Here is a 24,669-nt window from a genome sequence, read left to right as displayed (position 1 = left end):
GCTCAGGCAAGACTTTTTGGTTTCTGTGCAATTAGTTATCCTTAAGTTTGAGGTGAGATGTCTTTTCCCCTAATTGAGGAGAGGGCTTATTTCCTTCTTAAGGGGACAAAGGATAGTTTTGTCATTCTGTCAACAGGGAGCACATTCCTATACGAGACTTTCTGGCTCCTGTCCAATTGGGTATCCTTAAGTTTGAGGTGAAGTCCCCCAGGTCCTATGAGGTCTTTTCACTAATTGAGTAGAGAAACTTCTGGGCTTATTTCCTTTTTAAGGGGACAATGGATAGTTTTGTCACATTCCTATAGGCTGACTCTGCTCTGCTCCCACAGTCTGTTGGTGACAAGCACCGCATGAGCTTCCCAGAGACTGTAGACGAGATTCTGGACGTGTCAGAGGATGAAGGTGAGGGGTGGGAGTTGGGTCCCACCATCCCAGAGATCTGCCACATGGCTGGGTCAGTGTCAAGGGGATGGCACTGGTGTTCCTGCTGGAACAGGGACACCCCCAGGCCAGGGAGCTGCGTGGGCCCTGCTGAGGCCTTGCAGAGAGGATGAGGGAAGCCCACCAGGCTCCTGAGGTGGCACCTCCTGCCTTGGGTGCTTCCCTGCACTATGCAGGAGGGATATATCTGGACATCTCCGTGATCCCATGCCCCAGGGGCTGTGCAGAGAGCCCTTGGGCATGCAGAGCCCCCACTGTGCCTTGCTCAGGCAAGGAGGGTCCCAGCTCCCAGCCCAGCTGTAGCTGGTTTGCTCCTGCACCCTCCCACCAATACCTCACTTTTGCCTCTTCTTACTTTGCAGGCACTGCTCATGTCACAGTAATGGGTATGAAATGTGTCCCCTGCCCCAGCTCAATGGCCCATTTCACCCCATGGCCACTGACCATCCGCACGCCATGTCCATTGCTGAGCCTTGCTGCTGCTCCGGGGCTCTGCAGAGCCAGCCCGGCCATCCTGCCCTGCCAACCCGTGTCCGTGCTGCTTGCTGTGGTGTGACTGCATGAATGGGCATCCTCCCACTCGGGAGGGCCCTGACCCCCCTGTCAGACCCAGGCCCTGTCCGTGGCAGGTGGAGGAACCTGGTCCTGTGACAATCCCTGGTGCCCCTCCACAACTGCCCCATGCCATCCTGGCCAGAACAGGGATTATTAACCTGAGAGCTCAAGGGTCTCTGTGCTGCTGTGGCCCCCTCCCCATCTCTGGGGCACTGTGTCTGCTGCAGGAAGTGCAGGACACCCTTCCCACAGGGCACTGGCCAGAGCCAAACCCTGATCAGCTAATTAGCAGGTATTAATGGGGCCAGTGGTCAGCATTGGCAGAGCTCTGTGCCTCCAGTGAGGGGTAGTGTTAGGGCAGCCTCCTGCACCCCCAGTGGTGCCTATATCCCTGTCCCAGGCGTCCCCTGCAGTCTCTGCACTGTGTTTGGTGCTGTGAAAAGGAGATTTCCCAGTGAGCAGCCAGATTCCCCAGTGGCTCCCACAGCCCCTGTCCCCCTGTTCTGCCCTGCCAGCAGAGCCATCCTGGCAGGCAGCAAAGCCCTCCCTGTGTCTGGCTGAGACCCAGGGGCCAAGAGTGTGTGCGTGTGTGTCCAGCAGTGGGAGCAGGGATGGGCCCTGGCAAGGGCTGGGTGTCTGTGTTCCCTTGTCCCTCTGCCTCTGCTTGCTGAGCCAACTCTTGGTTTCAGAGGAAGAGCTGGTTGCAAAGCCCAAGACTCCTGATCTCAGAGAGCAGGAAGGCAAAAGAGAGCTGCTGGAGTTCATGACCACAACGACACTGGAGCAAACGTAAGAGACACTGCATGGTGGGGAGGGAGCTGGTACAGGGCACAGGATCAGCCTTGTGCTGGGCAAGGGGCACATAAAACTCCAGGCAAGGAACAGATCACTGAGCCCTCACGGGCTGGCACAGCAGGCAAAGCTGCTCAGTGCTGTTCCTGCAGCGGGACATGGGGCTGCTGCTTCATTTCCTTTTATCCAGTAGCCCCAGGACTCTGTGGGGATGGATGGGCAGGGGTTGAGGGACCCTAACACTTCCATGGCTGTCACTAACCCTCTCCTGGCAGGGTGGAGTCTCCAGCTGTCCTGCAGGTCCCCTGCGTCCCACCTGAAACTGTGGTGACCAGAGCTGAGGAGACTGAGCAGGTAGGACCTGTGGAGACAGAAGCTGAGCAAGTCAGCCTGCTGCATGCACCCTCAGTGTCCCCACAGGAGGTGAGCATGAGAAACAGCCTGCCATGGCCTCCCCCAGGCTCCCCCAGCACCACAGAGCTCAAGTGTGTGGTGGGTAATGGGCATTGACCCGGTGCTACAGGACGGTCCAGTGTAAGGGTGGGCAGGCTCAGCACCCCAAGACAGGACCCTTTGCCCACAAGGTCTCTTCCCTGCCTTTCGCAGCCCTCCAAAGAGTTCGATGAGGACTCTCTGATCCCCAGCAGCCCAGCCACGGAGACCTCAGATAACATCAGCCCAGTGGCCAGCCCCGTGCACACAGGGTGAGTGCCCAGCCTGTGCAGCACCTGCATGTGATGGTGTTCACAGGGGTTCTTGGACTGGGGAAGGGACAAGGATCTGACTCCATGTTTCAGAAGGCTGATTTATTATTTTATGATATATATTGCATTAAAATTATACTAAAAGAATAGAAGAAAAGTTTTCATCAGAAAGCCAGCTAAGAATAGAATAGCAAAGAATGATAACAAAGGCAGCTGTCTTGGACTCTCTGTCTGAGCCAGCTGGACTGTGATTGGCCATTAATTAGAAACATCCAACATCCAACCAATCACAGATCCACCTGTTGCATTCCACAGCAGCAGATAATCAATGTTTACATTTTGTTCTTGAAGCCTCTCAGCTCCTCAGGAGGAAAACTCCTAAAGAAAGGATTTTTTCATAAAAGATGTCTGCAACACACGCATGCTCTGGCTGCAAGATGCCCACATTCCCGTGATTCTATCCCCTCCAGGTTCCTGGTGAGCTTCATGGTGGATGCTCGTGGTGGCTCCATGCGGGGCAGCCGGCACCACGGGCTGCGCGTGGTCATCCCGCCCCGCGCCTGCGCTGCGCCCACCCGCATCACCTGCCGCCTGGTGAAGCCCCAGAAGCTGCCTGCACCCCCTCCCCTGGCTGAGGAGGAGGGTCTGGGCAGTCGGATCATTGCTCTGGGGCCTGCTGGTGCCCAGTTCCTCAGGTGAGCACAGCTGGGAAGAGAAGGGCAGACTGGGCTGCCCACACCAGGACTGGGAACAGATCTGGGTTCTTCTGGAGGGCTTTACTATACAGGGCAAGACTTCTGCCTCCATCTGCCTCTTGAGGTTGCCAGGGGAGAGATCCCACCTCTTGTGGGGTGCAGCATGTTTCTGGCATGGGTCATTCAAGAGTAACAGAATGACCTGAGCAGCCTGAGCAGCCCTGTCCACCCAGGTGCAGAGCTCTCTTTTATAGAGAGAAGGAGGTCAGCAGTCCTTCTTCCCCAGGGCCACCTTGCTGCCTGCATGTCCTTGTGGCAGCTTGTGGGTGCCAGTGGCCTCCCTGTGCTCTCTGCAGCCCTGTCATCGTGGAGATCCCACACTTTGCCTCCTATGGGCGTGGAGACCGTGAGCTGGTGGTGCTGCGCAGCGAGAACGGCTCCGTGTGGAAGGAGCACCGCAACCGCTACGAGGAGAGCTACATGGACCAGCTGCTCAACGGCATGGACGAGGGTGAGGGGGCCAGCAGGGCAGGGGCTGCACACCTGGCAGCTCCCTGCAGGCTGCAGGTGGCCTGGGAGGTGGAGTGGGGCTGGGTGGTGGGGTCAGTGAAGCGTGGTGGGGCATTGAGTGACAGCCACAGGCTTGGTGTATGAGCAGTGACAGCCACAGGCTTGGTGTATGAGCACTGAGTGACATCCACAGCCTTGGTGTGTGAGCAGTGACAGCCACAGGCTTGGTGTATGAGCACTGAGTGACATCCACAGCCTTGGTGTATGAGCACTGACAGCCACAGCCTTGGTGTGTGAGCACTGAGTGACATCCATGGGCTTGGTGTGTGAGCACTGACAGCCACAGGCTCAGTGTATGAGCAGTGACAGCCACAGCCTTGGTGTATGAGCACTGAGTGACATCCACAGGCTTGGTGTATGAGCAGTGACAGCCACAGGCTCAGTGTATGAGCACTGTTTGATGGCTGTGCTGCCCCTGCAGAGCTGGAGAGCCAGGAGGAGCTGGACAAGAAGAGGGTCTGCCGCATCATCACCACCGACTTCCCTCTCTACTTTGTGGTCATGTCCCGGATCTGCCAGGACTGCGACATGATCGGCCCTGAGGGAGGGTGTTTGAAAAGCACACTGGTGCCCATGGTACAGGCCACCTTCCCAGACGCTGCTGTCACCAAGAGAGTGAGGCTGGCCCTGCAGGTGAGCCTCAGAGAGCCTGGCCTGGGGCTCAGACGTGCTTCTGCAAGCCCGGGCTGTGCCCCAGCCTGGGGAAAAACCATCCCTGATGCCCATCCTTGTGCCCCCCACAGGCACAGCCCGTGCCTGATGAGTTGGTGACCAAGCTGCTGGGGAACCAAGCGACCTTCAGCCCCATTGTCACCGTGGAGCCACGACGGAGGAAGTTCCACCGCCCCATTGGCCTCCGGATCCCGCTGCCACCGTCCTGGAAGGACAATCCCCGAGACAGCGGTGAGGGTGACACCACCAGCCTTCGTCTGCTCTGCAGTGTGATTGGTGAGGCTGCAAGAGTGCTCTCCATGGGGATGGGCTGGGCTGCCTCGCGGGGTACAGCTCCAGGGAGCTCATTTCCCCTGTGGAGAAAGCAAATGCCCAGGGGATGCAGACCCCAGGCTTATGGAAAGACAGTATGTTCACCCCTTGCTTTCTGCTGCAGGAGGGACGGCCCAAGCCCAGTGGGAAGACATAACAGGCACCACAAAGCTAGTCTACGAAAATGAGTGTGCTAATTTTACCACCAATGTGTCTGCCAGGTGAGTCCTGGGCAAAAGAGTGCCCACCTGAGGATATCTGGTGCTCCTTGGGCCTTGCTACCGCCTTTGCCAGGAAAAGCCCCTTACCCCTGGTGCTGTGCTGCCCTATTCCTACATGCAGGGTGGTTTCCTCTAACTTTGAGACCCCCATGCTGCCTGAGCAAACTTCAGGAAACAGACAGCTGGGAGTGCAGGAGGAAGGGGATCATTATTTGTACTTGGCTGGGTCTCCATACAAGATGGGGCTACACCTGTGTCCAGAAATCTTGGGGCTTCCTTTGCAGTCCAGTTGGCTGTTGAGTGTGGTGTTTTCGGGGTCCCCTGGATGGAGGAGGAATGATGAATCTGACTCCATGTTCTTAGAAGGTTAATTTATTATGATATGATATGATATAATGCTATACTAAAACTATACTAAAGAATAGAGGAAGGATACAGACAGAAGGCTACAAGGAATGATAATGAAATCTTGTGACTCCTTCCAGAGTTCCGACACAGCTTGGCCATGATTGGTCATTGAGTCAAAACAATTCACATGTTGGATAAACAATGCCCAAACCACATTCCAAAGCTGCATAACACAGGAGAAGCAAATTAGATCATTATTGTTTTCCTTTTCTCTGAGGTTTCTCAGGAGAAAAAATCCTGGGCAAAGAGGATTTTTCAGAAAATATGATGGTGACAGTTGAGGGGTGTGGGGGGCAGCTGCCACTGCCCAGCAGCCCCCTGACCCAAATCTCCTGCAGGTTCTGGCTGGCCGACTGCCCACGCACAGCTGAGGCCGTGCACTTTGCCACCATGCTGTACAAGGAGCTGACAGCCGTGCCCTACATGGCCAAATTCGTGGTGTTTGCCAAGATGAACGACGCGCGGGAAGGCCGGCTGCGCTGCTACTGCATGACTGATGACAAGGTTGACAAGACTTTGGAGCAGCATGAGAACTTCACTGAGGTGGCCCGCAGCAGGGACATTGAGGTTTGTCCCCAGCAGCATGTGCGGAGGGGAGAGGGATAACAAAGTGAGGGGAGAGGGATAACAAAGTGAGGGGAGACTTGTGATGGTGTTCACAGGGGTCCCAGGATGAGGGAAGAGACGAGAATGTTGACTCCGTGTTTCAGAAGGCTTGATTTATTATTTTATGATATATATTGTATTAAAACTATACTAAAAGAATAGAAGAAAAGGTTTCATCAGAAGGCTAGTTAAGAATAGAAAAGGAATGAGTGATAACAAAGGTTTGTGGCTCAGACAGAGAGTCTGAGCCAGCTGGACTGTGATTGGCCATTAATTAGAAACAACCACATGAGCCCAATCCCAGATGCACCTGTTGCATTCCACAGCAGCAGATAACCATTGGTTACATTTTGTTCCTGAGGCCTCTCAGCTTCTCAGGAGGAAAAATCCTAAGGAAAGGATTTTTCATAAAAGATGTCTGTGACAGAGACTGATACCAGTGGAAGGGGCTGGCCCTTGGAGAGTCAGGGTTACCTGCCCTGTCCAGCAGCAGGGCAAGCAGCTCTGCACGGGGTCTGAGCATATTTTCTGCTCCTGGCCAGGTGGTAGAGGGAATGCCTTTGCACGTGGAACTCTCAGGGAACCTGGTGCCTGTCAAGAAGGCTGCTCAGCCCCGCACCTTCCTCTTCCAGTCCTTCCGGGAGAATCGTCTTGTCATTCCCATCAAGGTAACGCCAGGGTATAAGGCTGAGCAAGCAGTTAGGGCCCTTGGCTGGTGCCAAGGAACCTAACTGGGCTCTGGCTCTCAGGTCAGGGACAGCAGCAGGGAAGCCAGTGGCTCCCTGTCCTTCTTGCGCAAGGCCATGAAATACGAGGACCTCCAGCACGTGCTCTGCCACCTGAACATCAGCATCCCACCCTGCAGCAAGGTCAGTGTAGGGCCTTTGGCACTCTGGTAGGGCCCATCCCTCCCCCAAGTGCAGGGGACAGCCCTTGCTGTCCTCACCTGCTCCACGTGGCCATGCCATGCCACTCAGGAGGTGAAGGAGAAGCAGCCGTGTCAGGGCAGAGCTGCTGCCCTCTCTTCAAGCTGTTGACCCCTTGCTTTGTCACCACTCTCACAGGGAAGTGGCAGTGATGAGCGGAGGAGGACACTGACCCCATTGTCTCTGCGGGAGCGATACAGCATCCTAAGTGAGACCAGTTTTGGTACGCAGCCTGCTGGGAGCATCCCAGCCCACTCACCACCTGCACCTGGGGTGCCCAAACCAGTGCAGAGCTGGGATGATCCTGTCATAGTTGCACTCACAGCAACTTCCCTTTCCCTGGAGGTTCCCTTGGTGCTGCCTGCAGGGTCTGTGTGACGCCAGGGCCAGCACCCCTTCCCCTCACTGCTCTGGGGCAGGGCCCTGTGCAGCTGAGCTGTGACTCCTTCTCCTCCTGCAGGTTCCCTGAGCAGCACAGACAAGGCAGACCAGAAGATGGTTGACATAGCAGAGCAGCTGGGCCTCAGCTGGGCAGGTGAGTGCACACCTGAGGGTTCTGAGGATGCACAGCACTCCTGGCAAAGCTGGCACTCAGGGAGGCTGGAAGTGGCTGCTTTGCAGTGCAGCCCTGCTCTGAGCATTCCAGGGCACTAAATTGAACCTTCCCATGGCTGTGCACATATTCACATGCATGGCTGCCAGACTAGGGCTTTGTTGGGAGTTGTACACCTTGCTGCTGTTCATTGCAGCAGAGCCCACACTTGAGACCTTCCTGTGCTAGTCACAGCCAGCCTGAGCTGGGGGGCTTCAACCCCTGCCCCATCCCAGCTCCTGCATATCCTGCTGTGTTCAGCTGTATGGAACAGAGGGTCTCTGCACTGGTCCTTCACTGGCTGAGCCCTTCACAGCACGGCCAGCCTGGTGGTGGGCACCCGAGGGTGTGATACTGACCCGGTGCTTTCCCCAGAGCTGGCGCGTGAGCTGCAGTTTGGGGTGGATGACATCAACAGGATACGTGTGGAGAACCCCAACTCCCTCCTGGAGCAGAGCATCGCCTTACTCAACCTCTGGGCCAGCCGTGAGGGCAAGAATGTCAAGAGTGAGTAGCTGTGGTTCCCCTTCACAGGCACAGAGGTGGCAGGGCGAGCCCTGCAGAGCACTTTGTGCATCTTCAAGCACCACTGGCTGCCTTTGCAGTGGTGGTCCAGGCATATCTGCCTTCCCACACCTGGAGGGTGCCTGGGGCATGGCTGTGCCTCCCTGTGAAAAATGCCAATCACTTGGTTTTGGAATTTTAAAAGTTTAATAGTAATAAAATGGTTATAAAAATAGTAACACAATTAGAGTAGTAATAACTTGGACAATTTGAATTAGGACAATATGAGACAACAAATACAAAGAGTTATGGACATCTGGGTACCTTTTTCTGGGTACCTAAGCCCGAAAAAGACCCACGTTAACAGAGGATTAACCCTTAAAAGCAATAGCCTGTTGCATATTCATACACCTCATACATGATGCATAAATTCCATTCAAACACAGGATTCTGTCTGGGCAGTGTCAGCTTCTTCCTCTGAATCCTGACAGTGCCTTCGAGGTGGGAAGAAGTTCGTTTCTTCTGATAAGAGGGCAATAAATTCTTTTTCTCTGAAAGATTCAGATGTCCTGTGGCTGCTATCTCGCTGAGAGTCCTTTCTTTAAAAAAAGTATCCTACATGGCACCGTTTCTATTTTAACAATTTTTACAACCTAAAACTATATTTAACACAGTACTTAAGAGAATTAATACAGCCTTACTTTCTAACACAACACATACAGTATTCATTTGAATATTTGCCAAAAGCCAATCATAAAATACGTGCATTTTTCACACTCCCCAAGTGACTGGTTTGCTGACACCACCTTCCCCCTGCAGTTGAGAACCTGTACACGGCGCTGAGGAACATCGACCGCAGCGAGATCGTCAACATGCTGGAGGGCTCGGGCCGGCAGAGCCGCAGCCTGAAGGGGAGCTGGCGCTTCTCAGACAGAGACTACTCCCTCTCACCGTCCCAGATGAATGGTGAGCCCCACCGTCCGGCAGGGAACGCAGCAGGGCCCTGGGGGCACATTCTGTGCGGACATTGGGGCTGGGGTCTCGCCTGAGCAGGTTGCACCCACTGAGAAGGGAGTGGGCACTTTTTGCTGGCAGATGTGGCCTCTTCACTGGGGCTTGTGCTGCAGGAAGCTTGGCTCTGCCATAGTGCTTTCTCAGAGACGCCCCAGGTGGGGTTGACATGTGTTCCTCATCCCAGTGTGAGAGGTGAGAGGTGTCTCTGGCTCTGCCAGTGGAGCTCACTGAGTCCCGGCTGTGCAGCCGGTGGTGGGTGCCAGGCAGAGGGGACCTGGATGCGGGGACACAGCCAGAGTCAGCTGTGGCACACGCTGCTGGGGAGCCAGCACAGCAGGCAGGGGCAGGGCTTTGTGCTGCTGCAGCCCTGCACTGTGGCTGTGGCCCTGCAGCGCTGGCTCATCGCTCTCTCCCTCTCTGTCTCTCCCCTTGTTCTGTTTTCTCAAACATGCCACCTAGTGCTGCCAGGTGCGGGCACTCCTGTGGGTCACTTCTTTTCATCTTTCTCCTCTGAGCTCATCCTGGCCTCTCCTTCTCTCATCTCCCACTGCCTGTCTCCACTGTCTCCACCTCAGCTAAGCCCTCTGGGAGCCGCATCCTGCTCCAGCGACTGCATGTCACCAGGGACTGCCCCTCTGAGAGCTGGCATGCTTGCAGGCAGCCATCCCAAGCCTTCTTGTGCACAATCCCAAGCTCCTTCCCTTGCTGGCACTGCACCGCATGCCCCTGGCCAGGCACCGGGTGCCCATGGGTGAGGTGCCCTTCCTGTGCCAAGCTGTGCCTGTGCCTTGGCTGTGGCTGGCATTCCCTGGCTGCCAGGGCAGCAGAACGGGTTCACTGCTGAAATCCAGGGGTGAAAAAATGGCTCAAAGCTGGAAAAGGCTGAGCAGAGCCACCTGCATGGGTGGGAGTGCCTGGCTTGGTTGTGGCTCATATGGACGTGCCTGAGCTGTGCACATGGCCCTGGGCATGAGACATGACAATGGTTTGTAGCCCTGGAGACACCAGCGGGGTTGTAAGGCCCTGGCTGCCTTCTGCAGGGCCTTGGGGTTGCATGGCATGCTCTGGGGCCATCCTTCTGTGCTCATGGTACTTCCAACCCGCTCCTCTGTGCTGTGGAGAGTGTTTGGCTTTGAGCGTTGGTGCCTGCCAGACTTGGCTACTTGAACTCCAGGCTAATGGCCAGCTGATGCTGGATGGGGGCTGTGGGCAGGGGCCAGGGGGGCTGATGGAGCAGGGTAGCAAAGAGGGCACTGTGTCCTGCAGTGTGGATGGAGAATCGTGTGAACACCAGGCCAGTCCTCCTCACAGGGCGGAGGCAGCCCCAGGACCTGCCCAAAGCAGCCCCAGGATCTGAAGGGAGGCATGGCAGCATTCGCAGGGACCTTGTGAAATCCGCTGTGAGCGCAGCCCTGCTCAGCCTGGCCACAGGGGGCTGGGGCATGCCCATTGCTGTCCTTGGGGCTGCCATTCCTCCCAGAAGCTGTTTCCCTTTTGCCCCACCGTGCTTGTGCGTGCGTGAGGGTGGCTGCTGGACATGATGCCTCTGTCTGCCCATTTAGGTTACGCTTCACTGCAGGACGAGCTGCTGTCCCCTGCCTCCCTGCATTACACACTGCCATCCCCGCTGCGTGCCGACCAGTACTGGAATGAGGTGGCCATCATGGATGCTATCCCCATGGCTGCCACTGAGCAGGATGCCCTGATGGAGATGTCCGACATGCAGGTGTGGTCCTCGGGGCTCACCCCCTCGCTGGTGACTGCTGAGGACTCCTCTCTGGAGTGCAGCAAGGCTGAGGACTCGGATGCCACGAGCGAAGGCCGCTTCCCAGGGCAGCTCCTAGCAGATGCTCATGGCCCAGACCACATGGGCTCTATGGACCTGGTTGAGGATGACACAGTGGACTCAGATGCCATGAATGGGCTGATTGACCTTCTAGAGCAGGAGGAGGGGCAGAGGCCAGAGGGGAAGATGCCATCTGGTGATCATCAACCAGGGACTGGGGAGCAGGACCCGGAGAGTGAAGTCTCTTTTGTTTCAGTTCAGGAGAAGGTGCAAACCAGGATCTTGACATCACCTACCTTTAGCCATGATGTGGAGAAGAGTGCAGACAGGTACTGCAGCCTGGGTGAGCGTGGCAGGGGAGCACAAGTGCTTTGCCAGCTACTGCCCTGTGCTGGGCCAGCTGCAATGATCTCCCTGCTTTGCTTGCTTCCCTGCTGCTCTCCAGCTCTGCAGCCCGGGCATCTGCAGTACACAGAACCATGGCTGGGCCTCGCTCCTCTCTGGCAATGCTCTGGAGGGCTCCTGGAAGAGACCCCCAGTCAGCCAGGCCCTGCATGGAGGTTGTACTTAGGAGAGCCAACCCTAACCTGGGCTGCCTCCTCCCACATGGTCACTACAGGACACAACACGAGCACACACACGGCTGCTCTCAGGGTGAAGAAAAAGGGAAGTTTATTTTCTGACTCCAACATTTTTAGATTTCCAAGAGTGACAGTGGATTGGAGGGTGACAGTGCCGCCTCTCCAATGACACTGGACAAACCAACAGCCCATCAAATTTCTCCTCCTCCATAAAAGAATGCAAAACAATGAGTTATTTGCAGAAAGAGTGTGAGAAAGTTCATTACAAGAATGTAAACATCAGAAGGCTTAGAAAATCTTAAAAATTCAGGGTGACATCACATTTCCAGTGGCACTGGACTCATGAAATCCTTGGCAGCACCCAGAAATGCTCCACAACATTAGACCACATTAGAATTAGAGCTAGACCACACTAGACCACGAGAGCACAGCATGCTCTTGCCTCAGACCCTGGCCAAGCTGTGAGGCTGCGGGAGGGGCAGGGAGCATGGCATGGAGGTGGCCTGTGCCTTTTGTGCATCTGTGCATCTTGTGCTGCTTCTGCTGGGCTCCCAGCAGCGCCAGTGGGCTGCAGGTGTGGTGCAGGTGTGCCTGTGGGGTGCAGGTGTGGCCGTGGGGTGCAGATGTGGTGCAGGTGTGCCCATGGGGTGCAGGTGTGCCTGTGGGGTGCAGGTGTGGTGCAGGTGTGCCGGTGTGGTGCAAGTGTGCCCATGGGGTGCAGGTGTGTGCCTGTGGGGTGCAGGTGTGCCCATGGGGTGCAGGTGTGTGCCTGTGGGGTGCAGGTGTGCCCATGGGGTGCCCAGCAGTGCCTGTGGGGTGCAGGTGTGATGCAGGTGTGCCTGTGGGGTGCAGGTGTGGTGCAGGTGTGCCCATAGGGTGCAGGTGTGCCCATGGGGTGCAGGTGTGGTGCAGGTGTGCCCATGGGGTGCAGGTGTGGTACAGGTGTGCCCATGGGGTGCAGGTGTGGTGCAGGTGTGCCTGTGGGGTGCAGATGTGGTGCAGGTGTGCCCATGGGGTGCAGGTGTGGTGCAGGTGTGCCCATGGGGTGCAGGTGTGATGCAGGTGTGCCCATGGGGTGCAGGTGTGTGCCTGTGGGGTGCAGGTGTGCCCATGGGGTGCAGGTGTGGTGCAGGTGTGCCCATGGGGTGCAGGTGTGTGCCTGTGGGGTGCAGGTGTGCCCATGGGGTGCCCAGCAGTGCCTGTGGGGTGCAGGTGTGGTGCAGGTGTGCCCATAGGGTGCAGGTGTGCCCGTGGGGTGCCCAGCAGTGCCTGTGGGGTGCAGGTGTGGTGCAGGTGTGCCCATGGGGTGCAGGTGTGGTACAGGTGTGCCCATAGGGTGCAGGTGTGCCCATGGGGTGCAGGTGTGGTGCAGGTGTGCCCATGGGGTGCAGGTGTGGTACAGGTGTGCCCATAGGGTGCAGGTGTGCCCATGGGGTGCAGGTGTGGTGCAGGTGTGCCCATGGGGTGCAGGTGTGGTACAGGTGTGCCCATGGGGTGCAGGTGTGTGCCTGTGGGGTGCAGGTGTGCCCATGGGGTGCAGGTGTGGTGCAGGTGTGCCTGTGGGGTGCAGATGTGGTGCAGGTGTGCCCATGGGGTGCAGGTGTGGTGCAGGTGTGCCCATGGGGTGCAGGTGTGTGCCTGTGGGGTGCAGGTGTGCCCATGGGGTGCAGGTGTGGTGCAGGTGTGCCCATGGGGTGCAGGTGTGGTGCAGGTGTGCCCGTGGGGTGCAGGTGTGGTGCAGGTGTGCCCATGGGGTGCAGGTGTGGTGCAGGTGTGCCTGCCGGAGCTCGGCTGCTGCTCAGGGTGCAGCACTCCGTGCAAAGCTGACTGCCCCTCTCTCTCTCTGTCTCTCTCTCCCTATCCCTGTCCCTCTCTGGTGCCCAGGCTGAGGGACTGGAATGCAGAAGGCTCCTTTATCTCCTGCCTACAGGACCTGACAGCGGGCTCCTGGCAGGAGGGAGTCACCCGAAGGCTGCTCCCAACGCACACCACAGCCTCTGGGGCACAGGGCCAGCAGCAAGAGCAGGTCCTGGTGGCAGCCACGGAGCTGATGAGGGTCAGCTCTGCAGAGGACAGCGACTGGCAGCCCCAGCACCCCACAGGCGGCTGGCAGGAGGAGCCCCACAGCCGCTTCTTTGGGCAGGTGAGAGCAGGAGCAGGGGAGTCAGCCCTGCAGGAAGGTGTGACCCTATGGACAGCCTTTCCTGGAGCCTGCTGCAGGGCCTGTCAGGCAGACCAGGTGACAGCAGACCTCCTCAACTCCCCTGGCATACTTCCTGCCCTTTGGGGTGCCTCTCAGCCCAGAATAGCCCGCTGTGCTTGATACCTGAGCTCTTGCTCTCCATTTATAACCCAGTCACCCTCCCGGAGTCATTCCTTATTGAGTATCTGCCCTGGCTGGCAGCCCAACAGCCTGCTGGAGCCAGAAATAGAGTTGGTCTAGAGGCCAGGCTGAGTGGGGGGCTTGATGCCAGGGTCACACAGAGCCAGCAGGTACAAGGTGAGGGTGAGCACCTTTCCCCAGCCAAGGCACGGGCGGCCACGCTCAGAGGTGACTGCTCAGCCCTGTGTTACCTGAGTCAGGTGGGACTCCAATGACACCCCAAGGCTCTGGGCTTCAATTATCCTGTGAGCCAGGACTGCCCACCATAGTCAGGGGGACAGGCTGTTGGGCAGGGTGACAGAGGGACAGATCTCTCCTTCTCTCTGCCTGGGCAGGGTGACAGAGAAGAGGGACAGATCTGTCCTGCACTCCTGGCCATGGCACAGGCTGTTGGAAAAGCTGACAGAGGGACAGATCTGTCCTGCACTCCTGGCCATGGCACAGGCTGTTGGAAAAGCTGACAGAGGGACAGATCTGTCCTGCTCCCCCTGGCCATGGGACAGGCTGTTGAGCAGGGTGACAGAGGGACAGATCTGTCCTGCTCTCTGCCTGGCCATGGGCAGGGTGACATAGAGAGGGACAGATCTGTCCTGCTCACTGCCACTCAGGGGGACAGGCTGTTGGGCAGGGTGACAGAGGGACAGATCTCTCCTTCTCTCTGCCTGGGCAGGGTGACAGAGAAGAGGGACAGATCTGTCCTGCTCCCCTTGGCCATGGCACAGGCTGTTGGGCAGGGTGACACAGAGAGGGACAGATCTGTCCTGCTCCCCTTGGCCATGGCACAGGCTGTTGGGCAGGGTGACAGAGAGAGGGACAGATCTGTCCTGCTCTCCTGGCCATGGCACAGGCTGTTGGAAAAGCTGACAGAGGGACAGACCTGTCCTGCGCTGCCTGGCCGGGTGACAGAGAACAGGGACAGATCTGTCCTGTGGCTGCCTGGCCGGGGCAGTCCCGGCCACATGACCGCACAGGACGCTCCACCTGCCCGCTCCCTTCTCGCCGCCCACCGCCGGCGGGGCTGCGGCTCCGGCAGCTCCCGGGAGCCGCGGGCAGGCGGCGGCGCGGCATGGCCGGGCTCTGACAGCGCGGCCGGGCACGATGTGGGCTTTCCTAGCCCAGCTGCTGATCGCTCTGGTGCTGCTGGCCTTCTTGCTGGTCAGCTGCCAGAACGTGATGCACATCGTCAGGGGCTCTGTGCGCTTCCTGCTCAAACACGCCCATCGGGAGCTGGACAAGGAGCTCGGGGAGAGCCAGGGGCTGGCGGATGATGAGGAGGCTCTCTCCGCCAGGGTCGTCCGCCGGCGAGTCCTGCTGAAGGTAACGAGAGCGGAGAGAGCAGCCCCGGGCAGATGCAGAGGAAAGCAGGGACGGGGCAGGGCAGGGAGGGATGCGGGGTTCGTGTCAGGTGTGTTGTTCTGCCAGGTGAACCACTCCCCTCACCGCCCTCTCATGCCCTGATCTCCCCCCGTCCTGTTCCTGCAGGGGAATGAAGCCCTTCATCTGCCTGGGGAGCAGGTGACCGAGGAGCAGTTCACAGACGATCAAGGCAATATCATCACCAAGAAGGTGAGTGAGTGATCAGGGTGTGGGTAAGGGCACGCTGCAGCCTTTCCCTTTTCCCTTCCAGCCCTGCAGCCTTTCCCTTCTCCCTTCCAGCCTTTCCCTTGTCCCCTCCACCCTGCAGCCTTTCCCTTTTCCCTTCCACTCTGCAGCCTTTCCCTTCTCCCCTGCTCCCTGCAGCCTTTCCCTTCTCCCTTCCAGCCTTTCCCTTCTCCCCTGCACTCTGCAGCCTTTCCCTTCTCCCTTCCAGCCTTTCCCTTCTCCCTTCCACCCTGCAGCCTTTCCCTTCTCCCCTGCACCCTGCAGCCCATGTAGGGCATTGCTGTGCCGCTGTCTTGGGTTACACTCACGGCATTTCTCCAGCTCACAGCCGCGGGCTGGGTGAGCAGGGACTCGCGGTGCCCTGGGGCTGGCTGTGACACGCAGCTCTGTGGGTCTCCACAGATTATCCGGAAGGTGGTGCGCCAGCTGGGCCCTGGTGACATGGGTGACAGGCAGGAGCAGGAGGAGCTGATCCTGGAGGGCTCCCTGCAGGAGCCCCAAGACCTGGAGGCTGAGGATGATCACTTCATGAAATACTCCATCTTGCACCGGGATGGTCTGGGTGCCAAGGTACAGTGTGGCTCATAGCCCTGGGTTTCTGCAGGACTCTCAGGCTCTGGGTCGATGTCACCCTCTGTCCTTCCTTTGCCCCGCACTCCTCTCCTGTTTCCCCTCTAAGATTTCTAAAGCAAATCGTGCCCACTGCGCCAGTCTTCTTGCTTGGTGTTTTCTGCCTGCCAACTGACTCTACCTTTCCCTTTCCTGTCCTTTTCTCTGTGTCTGTCTGTCCACCTGGGTGATGTCCTGCTCCCTGCCCCTTCGGCTCCCTCAGGAGGAGATGCGAGTGCGCGTCCCGAAACCAGAGGTCTCTGGGGGCAGGATGGGGGCTCAGATAGTGAAACGAGCCAGCCTGAAAAGGGGGAAGCAGTGACCCCTCAAATGGCCTCTTTTTTGAGGTAACCCTGCCTTTGCTCTTCCTTCTGTCCTGGCTGTCTGCACTGAGCTGCTGGTCATGCACATTCTCCTGGGGGAAGTGTGGTGGGGCAGTGCCCAGCTCCTGGGGGCACTGAGGGTTTGCTGTGCTGCAGAAAAAGACCGAGGGTGGGCAGCAGTGTGGCCCTGCTGCTGCTCCTGGGTGCTGTGGGCACAGGGTGCCCTGGTCTGCAGTGATGCTGCAGCCAGCTGTGTGCACAGCACCCCCCTGCAGCCACAGTGCCAAGGGCTGCTCCTGCAGTGACAGCACCTGGCGTGCTCAGGGGTGTCACTGCAGGAGTGGCTGGGGGTCCCCAGTGACGGGGTCACAGAGTTGTTACTCCTGGGCTACAGACAGAGGGATGGTCTTTGTCCAAGTCACTGCAGGGACCAGATTGCATTTGCATGGGGTCTGAGCAGAACTGCCCCCTCCATGCATGAGCACTGACTGTGCAGCCTTGTGGCAGATGAGACCAGCCCTTGGAGCTGGTGCCTCGGAGTGCCCCTTCCCAAGGGGGGCAGCTGAGCCCTGGCAGAGCTGGGGGTGAGATGCAGGGTGGGTTCTGTGGGGCTGTGGCTGCTCCCTGTGCTCACAGCACTGCTGTGGGACGTGCAGCTGCTCCCTGTGCTCACAGCACTGCTGTGGGATGTGCAGCTGCTCCCTGTGCTCACAGCTCTGCTGTGGGACATGCAGCTCCTCCCTGTGCTCACAGCACTGCTGTGGGACATGCAGCTGCTCCCTGTGCTCACAGCACTGCTGTGGGATGTGCAGCTGCTCCCTGTGCTCACAGCACTGCTGTGGGACATGCAGCTGCTCCCTGTGCTCACAGCACTGCTGTGGGACTTGCAGCTGCTGCCTCTGCCAGCCATGCAGAGGAAAGCACTGAGTCTGCTGAAGGCAGGATGGGGCAGGCCTTGGCAGGGTGCTGCAGGAGTGGCAAGTGCAGGAACGTGACACCTGTAGGGGCTGACAACAGGGCACCCACCTTCGACCGAGGACATTTCTTCCATTGATCCTCACTGAGCTCAGAATGACCCCTGAAGCCTTGTGCATTCCCTGATGCCCCTGTGGAGTGGGACTAGGCCAGGTTGAAGGCAGGGTGCTTGGCACAGCACATTTGAGCCGAGCTGCACCATTTTTCTCTGCATACTCACTGCTGGGCTGGCAGTGCAGCACTGGGGGAAGCTGTTGCATGGTGCTCCCCAGCTGCCCTGCCCTGCATCCTGGCAGGAGTGGGGGCAGTTGGTCCTCTGGCCTCTCTTTGTACATGCACGACTGGCTCTGTCCTCCCTCTCCCTTCTCTCTCCACTCTCTTAGTGAGCTCTCTGTGGGTGTATGAAAGTCAAGAGCCTTATGCTTGTTCATGCAGGCTCTGTCCCCCCTGCCTGCCCCACTCCCCAGACACTCCCTGGCTCTGCTGCCTCTGGGGCACCGCTCCTGTCTCTTTGCTTTTGCAGTTTTCCACTGTGTGAAAGTGGCCCTGGGTGTGCCCTGGGGAAGGTCTTCCTCACTGCTGGGAGAGTGGGGTGTACCTGAAGGCTCAGGGCTGGCCTCCTCCATCCCAGGTCCTAGAGCAGCCCTCCCAGCTCCCTCCCAGTGCCACGCTGGTGCAGCTCAGCTGCTGCTTGCTGCTCTGAGCAGATGGGGCAGCACCATCAGTGCCACCCAGCTCACTGATCCTGGCTCCAGGCCTGCCACTTAATGGTGCTCTGTCACTGTCTGACAACCCCCCAAAACTTGTCTTGTGGTTGCATGGGTGCATGTGGGACAAGCACAGTGTACAGAAGGGGCTTCCCAGCCCTCACCATTAACCCTGGATGTGCCACCACGGATCCCTGGTAACCCCATTTCTGTGTCTCTCTCTCCAGGATCACACCTCAACACCAAACCACTGAACTTCACCCACGTTCTGACACATACCTGAGGAGAGAGGAGAGGAGAGCAGAGAGTGGAGGGGAGCAGGGCTGGCTGTACATGTTTCTATAGGCTAATGGCATGATTCCTGTATGAGATATACTTACCCTCCTATCCGCATGACTGACTGACTGCAAGACGCATGAGCTACAGTACTTCAAACAGATGAGGGGCCTCCATCCTTGCCCCAGAGACAGCACCACACACCAGGGGCGTGCTCTCAGCTCCTTGGGGAGGCAAGAGCTGGAGCAGAAGAAAAGGAGAGGGAAGGAGATTGCACCTCCATGTGTAGATGCATCCCCAGGTGTGAGCTCCAGCTGCAGGAGGAAAGCTGGGACAGCATGGCCCAGCTCAGCGTGGAAGGAGAGGTGCTTGGCCCCCCCTGCAAATGCCTGTGCTGCCTCTGCTGGACTTGCTTCTCATCCCTCCCTGTGAGTGTTGGGCTTTGGGGAGGGCAGCAGTGGCCGGAGGGTGCAAGGGGAGGCCGCAGGGAGCACGGCTGCCCTGGGCAGAGGGGCTGGTGCAGGGCTGCCCTTCCTCTCCCCAGCACGTGCAAAGTCTCCCATCAGGGCAGAGCACTGAGCTCGTTGCTTCTGTTGAAAGTGTAAACTGTACAGCAATCAGCCTTGTGTATATGAACCAATAAATACTATGCAAACCCCTAGGGACACTCTAGCAGTATGTACAAAGCACTGACAGCTCTGCTCTCATATACCTCTTCAGGCTGCAGGGTGGGCAAAGCCTTTGGAATACGTGACCAGGAAGGCTGTAGGAGCGAGAGGGCAGCAGCCCTGCCCCTGTCCTGTGCCCCTCTGCCTGAGCCTGGCCCCTTCCTGGCCTGAAGAGGGGGGGACTAGAGGTGCAGTCCCAGGCTCCAGCCCCAGTTTGTGCTGGCTCCAGCTGGGTTGAAGCTGTAGAGCTGCGCTGAGGTGCTCGGGGCCCAGGGAGGATTGTGCAGAGAGAGAGAGCAGGAGGTGCTTGTGCCACAACGTGGGGTTGTGCCTAGCTCTACTCAGCACAATATCTGCTCAGGAGATGAGCCAGGAGCTAGCAATAGCCAGCAGCTGTGCAATATGCACCCCAGGCAAGGGCTTTGCAGGGACCCTGGCCTCCCTGCAAGGGGGTGAACAGCCCTGGATTCTGACTCTCCCGGGACCAAACCCAGAGCCACGGGAGCTGCTGCTGCCCCGGTGGCTGCATTTTCTCCAGGTGGAATCTGCCTGAGCCCTGGGCGCTGGGGCAGCCTCCAGGCTGCTCTAGCAGCAGGAGAGCTGTGCTGGGCAGAGCTGCCCAGGCAGCTCAGAGCTGGGCAGGACATTGACCCTGTTGTAATACTTGAGCCCAGGAGAGCAGGGAGAAGGTAGTGGCACTTGGTCCCAGGTCCCTGACCCTGTCCTTTACCCAGCTGATGTGGGGACCTGGCCCTTTGTAGCACAGTGATGTGGGGACCCCCTGCTCTTTCTCCTGGAAGTGGCCACGGCCCTGCTTTGCAGAGTCTGAGATTGTTCTCTGTGGCCAGGTGCAGAACAAGCGCCCCTCCAGCTTCAGGCTCCGTGCTGGTGGCCTTGGCAGGGCAGCCCTGCCTTTCAGTGGGTGCACATCTGCTGGGAGAGCCCCTGGCTGCCCTGAAAGCCTCGCTGCAGCGAAGCCACTGACCCAGCTTAGCCTCGGAGAGCAAAGCAGTCCCCTCCCCGCCCCAAAGCTGAGCCATACAGGCACAGACTCTCCATCCATCACCCTTGCTGCGTACAATAACCTCCCTAGACCCACTGCAACAGCTGACTCCGTAGCATCACCCTAGAGTTGTGTGTGGGTCCAGTGCTTTGGCCTTGTGTATGCCGTAGGGAATGTGCTGTGCTGCAACCGTGCCAGGCACCTGCAGTGACATTGCTTTGCGCTCAGATTGCTTGTAGGGCTGGTAGGGGGAGGCTGCACCCGACATTGAGCCTAGAGAATGCTGCAGTCTGCACACTAGAAGCTTTTTAGAAGTTTTAAAGATTACTTTTATTTTCTTTTTTTAATTGTTATGGAAACAAGCCTTTTGGATCTCCCTGTCTTAGGCCCCTGATGTATAGATCATTTCCCTGTACACCAGCTATCAGAATATGAATTAATAAATAAATCAACACAAACAGTGTCTCGTCTCTGCTTTTCCAAAGATGGGGATGATGGAGAGCCCGGGGCCGGGTCCCCTCTTGCCGGGAGGGCGGGGGCGGCCGCATCTCTGCCGTTCCTGGAGCAGCTGAAGGGAGCAGGAGCCCCCGAGGGGCTGCGCCGGCCTCTCCCAGGGTGGGCGAGCAGGGAAGCGTCCGCGCCACCCCGGCGGGGGCTGGCCCGGGGGCCGCGGCGCTGCTGAGACCGCACCGGAGAGCAGCGGCCCGCCCGGCGCTGTCCAGGGTCCGCGCCGCCCCGCGCTCCGGTCCTGTATGCCACCCATCCCTTCCCATCCCAACCCATTCCGTGTCCTGACCCGTCCCGTCCCATCCCGACCCGTTCCCGTGTCCTGTCCTGTCCTGTCCCGTCTGTCCCGACCCGTTCCTTCCCATCCCATCCACCCCGACCCATTCCCCCTATCCCGACCCATTCCCGTGTCGTGTCATGTCCTGTCCCGTCCCATCCCATCCATCCCGACCTATTTCCGAGTCATGTTGTGCTCTGTGTCCCATGTCCTGTGTCCCGTGTCCCGTGTCCTGTCCCGTCCCATCCCATCCTGACCCATTCCATGCCATCCCAACCCATCCCGACCCATTCCGACCCATTCCCGTGTTCTGTCCTGTCCCATCCCATCCCATCCCATGGATCCCATCCCATCCCATCCCGACCCATTCCCGTGTCCTGTGTCCCATATCCCGTGTCCCGTGTCCCGTGTCCCATATCCCGTGTCCCGTGTCCTGTGTCCCATATCCCATATCCCGTGTCCCATATCCCATATCCCATGTCCCATATCCCGTGTCCTGCATCCCATATCCCGTGTCCCATATCCCATATCCCGTGTCCCGTGTCCCGTGTCCCATATCCCGTGTCCCGTGTCCCGTGTCCCGTATCCCGTGTCCGTGTCCCGTGTCCCGTGTCCCATATCCCGTGTCCCGTGTCCGTGTCCCGTGTCCCGTGTCCCATATCCCGTGTCCCGTGTCCCGTGTCCCGTGTCCCGTGTCCCATATCCCATATCCCGTGTCCCGCGTCCCGTGTCCCGTCCCCGCCGCCGCCGCTGTTCAAAGCCCCATTTGTCTGGTCCGCACCAATCAGACGCTGCCGCCCAGGCTCAGCCAATGGGAGGCGCGGCCGCCGAGTCCTGGCCAATGGGCGCGCCGCCCGCAGCCGCGCGGCCAATGGGAGCGCGTTATTCTAATGGGCCCCGTCTTTATCAGAGAAATGTTGGCGCTGCCCGAGCCCAAGTTGAGGGGCCGGGGCCGGAGCCCCCCGAGGTCACCGGGAGCATCCCGGGACCGCCGTGCCAGCCTCACCCCCGGCCAGCGCGGACCCCGGGGCTCTGCACAGCCCCCGGGCCGACGGTAATGGGCCAGCCGTCGCACCTCCGGGCTTGCGGGCTCTGAGTGCCGCCTCGGTGCTGGAGCCATGGATGCCAACCTGCCGGGCACCTTTCTGCTCAACGGCCCCTCGCTGGGCCCCTTCCCCGAGGCCAAGGCGCCCGTTTGCCAGTATTCAGTGCAGAGCTCCTTCTACAAGCTGGGACCCCCCGGGCTGGGTGCCCAGCTGGCTGCTGGCACCCCCCACGGCATCTCCGACATCCTCGGCCGGCCCGCGGCGGCACCGAACGGCAGCATCCTCCCCGGTTACCCGCACGCGGGCGGATTTAACGGACTGAGCTCGCCGGGCGTCTATTACGGGCCCCAGGTGGGCGCCCTCCCCAAGGCCGGTGGCGAGTACCTGCCGCGGGGCCGGAGCTGCTGGGCGGAGGCGGCCCCGGAGTGGCGGGGGGGCCGGCAGTGCGGCGGCCGTAAGTACGGGGGGCTCGGAGCGGCTGCTGCGGGCCGGGTGGGTGCGTGGGGATGGGCGCCGTGAGGCTACAAACGGACCGCAACAGGGCAAGGGCATGGGCCAGGCTGTGTCTGTTCCATTGCCCTGCATGAGGTTGGCCAGCGGGCAGTGGGAAGGAGCCCAGCGCTGGAGCTGCTGGACCTCAAATGGTCACAGAACTTTTTGGCTCTAATGACAAATACTGGCCACTTTCACACAGTGGAAAACTGCAAAAGCAAAGAGACAGGAGCGGTGCCCCAGAGGCAGCAGAGCCAGGGAGTGTCTGGGGAGTGGGGCAGGCAGGGGGGACAGAGCCTGCATGAACAAGCATAAGGCTCTTGACTTTCATACACCCACAGAGAGCTCACTAAGAGAGGGAGGACAGAGCCAGTCGTGCACGTACAACAGAGGCCAGAGGACCAACTGCCCCCACTCCTGCCAGGATTTGTCATTAGAGCCAATTCTTTGCACCCAGGCAGCCACAGCTGGCAAGGACAGGCAGAGCGCTCTGACTCACAAGATCTCCCTGGCTCTCAGGCAGCCTCAATGGGGGTCAGTGCCTGGGTAGTTCATGGCAGAGATAGGCAGGACCAGGAGCCCCAGGCTGGCAGCACTGGTGGAGAGCTGTCAGGAGGAATTGCAGGGCATGTTGCTGCTGTCCCACAGGGCAGGTGGGACGGGTGCATCCGCTGTCCCGTGGGAAGCCTCAGGAGGCTGCGAGCAGCTGTTCAGAACCTGCAGCTCTGGTCCCCTTCCCCCCTTTGCAGGTGATGATTTTGGAGCAGATGGGTTAGGCAGCTACGAGCCAATGACCAGCTCTGGCTGTCTTCTGTCCTGCATCCTGCAAGGTGTGGGACATGGGGACACAGTGTTCCCACTGCTGCATGGCTCTGGGGTCAAGCACTGCTGATAGCAACCCTTACCCTCCCAGCAGAACCACTTAGCACTGTCCTTGACCAGGAGGTGCCTATCCCACCTCTGTGGGACCTCCACAGTGGGCAGCTCAGCCCTCCTGGGACAGGGCTGAAGCCCTGAAGTGGGAATAAAGTTTTAATTTGGAGAGGAGCAGGTGTGGAGGGACTCCTTGGTCACGGAGGGCTGGTGAGTGCAGACAGAGCTGTCCAGAGTCGTGGGCTGCCCAGAGCTCACCCTCTTGTCTCTTCCTCTCCCATAGCCCCTGCTCACTTGGCTGACAGCATCCACAAGAAGAAGCACACGCGCCCAACCTTCACAGGACACCAGATCTTTGCTCTGGAGAAGACGTTTGAGCAGACCAAGTACCTGGCAGGTCCGGAGAGAGCACGGCTGGCCTATTCCCTGGGCATGACCGAGTCCCAGGTGAAGGTGAGTATGGCTTCCTGCGTGGCACGGGGCGTGCAGCGTGCTGGCTGCTAACTGAGCTGGGGCACCAGGTCTGGTTCCAGAACCGACGGACCAAATGGAGGAAGAAGAGTGCCCTGGAGCCCTCCTCATCCTCGCAGCGGGCGGGGGGCTCTGGCGGAGAGCGGGCGGCCTCCGAGACCGAGGACGATGAGTACAACAAACCCCTGGACCCAGACTCGGATGACGAGAAGATCCGGCTGCTGCTGAGGAAGCACCGTGCAGCCTTCTCAATGCTGGGCCTGGGCACTCACAGCGGCTGAGCAGGGGCACAGCCTGCCCCTCTGACCCCCCTGAGCAGCAGAGACCCTGCCTGGCTGCTGGCATGGGCTGGCTGAAGCTGCACGGGGAGCACGGCTCACAGGGCTGGGAGCAGCACTCTGGTAGTGTCAGGTGCAGCTGTGCCATCCTGCACGGCTTTTATTGATGAAATAAAGGTCCCAGTCAAGTCCCAGCACTTGTTTCGTGGGCATGTGGTCCAGGGTGGCCTTGTGAGGCTGGGCTAGAGAAGGGTTGGGGATAGGATGGATGGGGCAGGGTCTGCATGCCAGGCAGGGTGGTGCTGCATGTGGGACAGGAAATGCCCAGAGAAGCAGGGGAGCCCTGGAGATTTTCCCAGGGTTTTCTCTGGTTTGGGTGTGTACCAGCAGCAAGAGCTGCTGGTTCAAAAGTCACTCACTGGGGCCTCTTATTGGAAGCTCTTAGCAGCAAATAAATATCATTTATCTTAACAGTGTGAGTGAGAGCCCATTCACCTGTCGGGGCTGCAGGATTGATGTGGCATCAATAGCCCCAGTGTGTTTGCCTGCCAGCCTGTTGGGTCCCCCCCTGCTCTGTGCTGCACAGGGGGCTGCACACACAGATATTTGTGTGCACCTGGCTCTGCACACCCCCTGTTCTGGCTCACCAGTGGCATGCCAGCTGTGGGTGCCAGCTGTGGGTGCCAGCTGCCCCTACCTGCTCAGGACACCAAAGGAGCTCCAGCTGGCACAGACACAGCGCTGAAGGCTGGGCAAGCTTGGCAGTTGTTCAGCCAAGAGCCAGCTAAGTGCCAGCCAGG

The 24,669-nt window shown here is 58.8% G+C and overlaps 2 protein-coding genes across 11 annotated transcripts in view; both read left to right on the top strand.

The window, feature by feature from the left end:
• The window catches only part of LOC118700376 (ankyrin-1-like), a 70,451-nt gene extending 50,068 nt beyond the window's left edge, over nucleotides 1–20,383 (top strand). For 3 of the 10 annotated variants that reach the window (XM_054517491.1, XM_036404809.2, XM_054517493.1), the window contains 23 exons: nucleotides 330–402; nucleotides 804–827; nucleotides 1,686–1,785; nucleotides 2,064–2,211; nucleotides 2,395–2,492; nucleotides 2,963–3,187; nucleotides 3,544–3,698; nucleotides 4,179–4,390; nucleotides 4,501–4,705; nucleotides 4,866–4,962; nucleotides 5,709–5,937; nucleotides 6,519–6,644; nucleotides 6,726–6,845; nucleotides 7,041–7,125; nucleotides 7,363–7,437; nucleotides 7,870–8,001; nucleotides 8,818–8,964; nucleotides 10,575–11,127; nucleotides 13,264–13,522; nucleotides 15,245–15,328; nucleotides 15,767–15,934; nucleotides 16,197–16,320; nucleotides 18,206–20,383. In XM_054517491.1, coding sequence (XP_054373466.1) covers nucleotides 330–402; nucleotides 804–827; nucleotides 1,686–1,785; nucleotides 2,064–2,211; nucleotides 2,395–2,492; nucleotides 2,963–3,187; nucleotides 3,544–3,698; nucleotides 4,179–4,390; nucleotides 4,501–4,705; nucleotides 4,866–4,962; nucleotides 5,709–5,937; nucleotides 6,519–6,644; nucleotides 6,726–6,845; nucleotides 7,041–7,125; nucleotides 7,363–7,437; nucleotides 7,870–8,001; nucleotides 8,818–8,964; nucleotides 10,575–11,127; nucleotides 13,264–13,522; nucleotides 15,245–15,328; nucleotides 15,767–15,934; nucleotides 16,197–16,295 — 3,414 coding nt within the window. In that variant the 3' untranslated portion in view covers nucleotides 16,296–16,320; nucleotides 18,206–20,383. Of the gene's footprint in view, nucleotides 1–329; nucleotides 403–803; nucleotides 828–1,685; nucleotides 1,786–2,063; nucleotides 2,212–2,394; nucleotides 2,493–2,962; nucleotides 3,188–3,543; nucleotides 3,699–4,178; nucleotides 4,391–4,500; nucleotides 4,706–4,865; nucleotides 4,963–5,708; nucleotides 5,938–6,518; nucleotides 6,645–6,725; nucleotides 6,846–7,040; nucleotides 7,126–7,362; nucleotides 7,438–7,869; nucleotides 8,002–8,817; nucleotides 8,965–10,574; nucleotides 11,128–13,263; nucleotides 13,523–15,244; nucleotides 15,329–15,766; nucleotides 15,935–16,196; nucleotides 16,321–18,205 lie in introns of those variants that run through there. The other 7 variants (XM_036404813.2, XM_036404818.2, XM_036404817.2 and 4 more) reach the window with 5 other exon arrangements.
• A 1,444-nt stretch (nucleotides 20,384–21,827) lies between these two features.
• Nucleotides 21,828–23,901, top strand: NKX6-3 (NK6 homeobox 3). Its single transcript, XM_036404829.2, has 3 exons — nucleotides 21,828–22,209; nucleotides 23,404–23,573; nucleotides 23,642–23,901. The coding sequence occupies exons 1-3, from the start codon at nucleotides 21,828–21,830 to the stop codon at nucleotides 23,870–23,872; spliced, it is 783 nt and encodes a 260-aa protein (XP_036260722.1). The 3' UTR covers nucleotides 23,873–23,901.
• Nucleotides 23,902–24,669: the final 768 nt, after the last annotated feature.

This window comes from Molothrus ater, chromosome 28, assembly GCF_012460135.2.
Source record: "Molothrus ater isolate BHLD 08-10-18 breed brown headed cowbird chromosome 28, BPBGC_Mater_1.1, whole genome shotgun sequence".
Taxonomy (NCBI): Eukaryota; Metazoa; Chordata; class Aves; order Passeriformes; family Icteridae; genus Molothrus; species Molothrus ater.
This window is presented reverse-complemented; position numbering and strand designations above follow the sequence as displayed.

Excerpts from the sequence above, each read along its gene's own strand:
- NKX6-3 (XM_036404829.2), top strand. The coding sequence starts at position 21,828 with ATGGATGCCAACCTGCCGGGCACCTTTCTGCTCAACGGCCCCTCGCTG. Across the intron at positions 22,210-23,403 it reads GGGCCGGCAGTGCGGCGGCC|CCCCTGCTCACTTGGCTGAC; the intron begins GTAAGTACGGGG and ends CCTCTCCCATAG. Across the intron at positions 23,574-23,641 it reads TGACCGAGTCCCAGGTGAAG|GTCTGGTTCCAGAACCGACG; the intron begins GTGAGTATGGCT and ends CTGGGGCACCAG.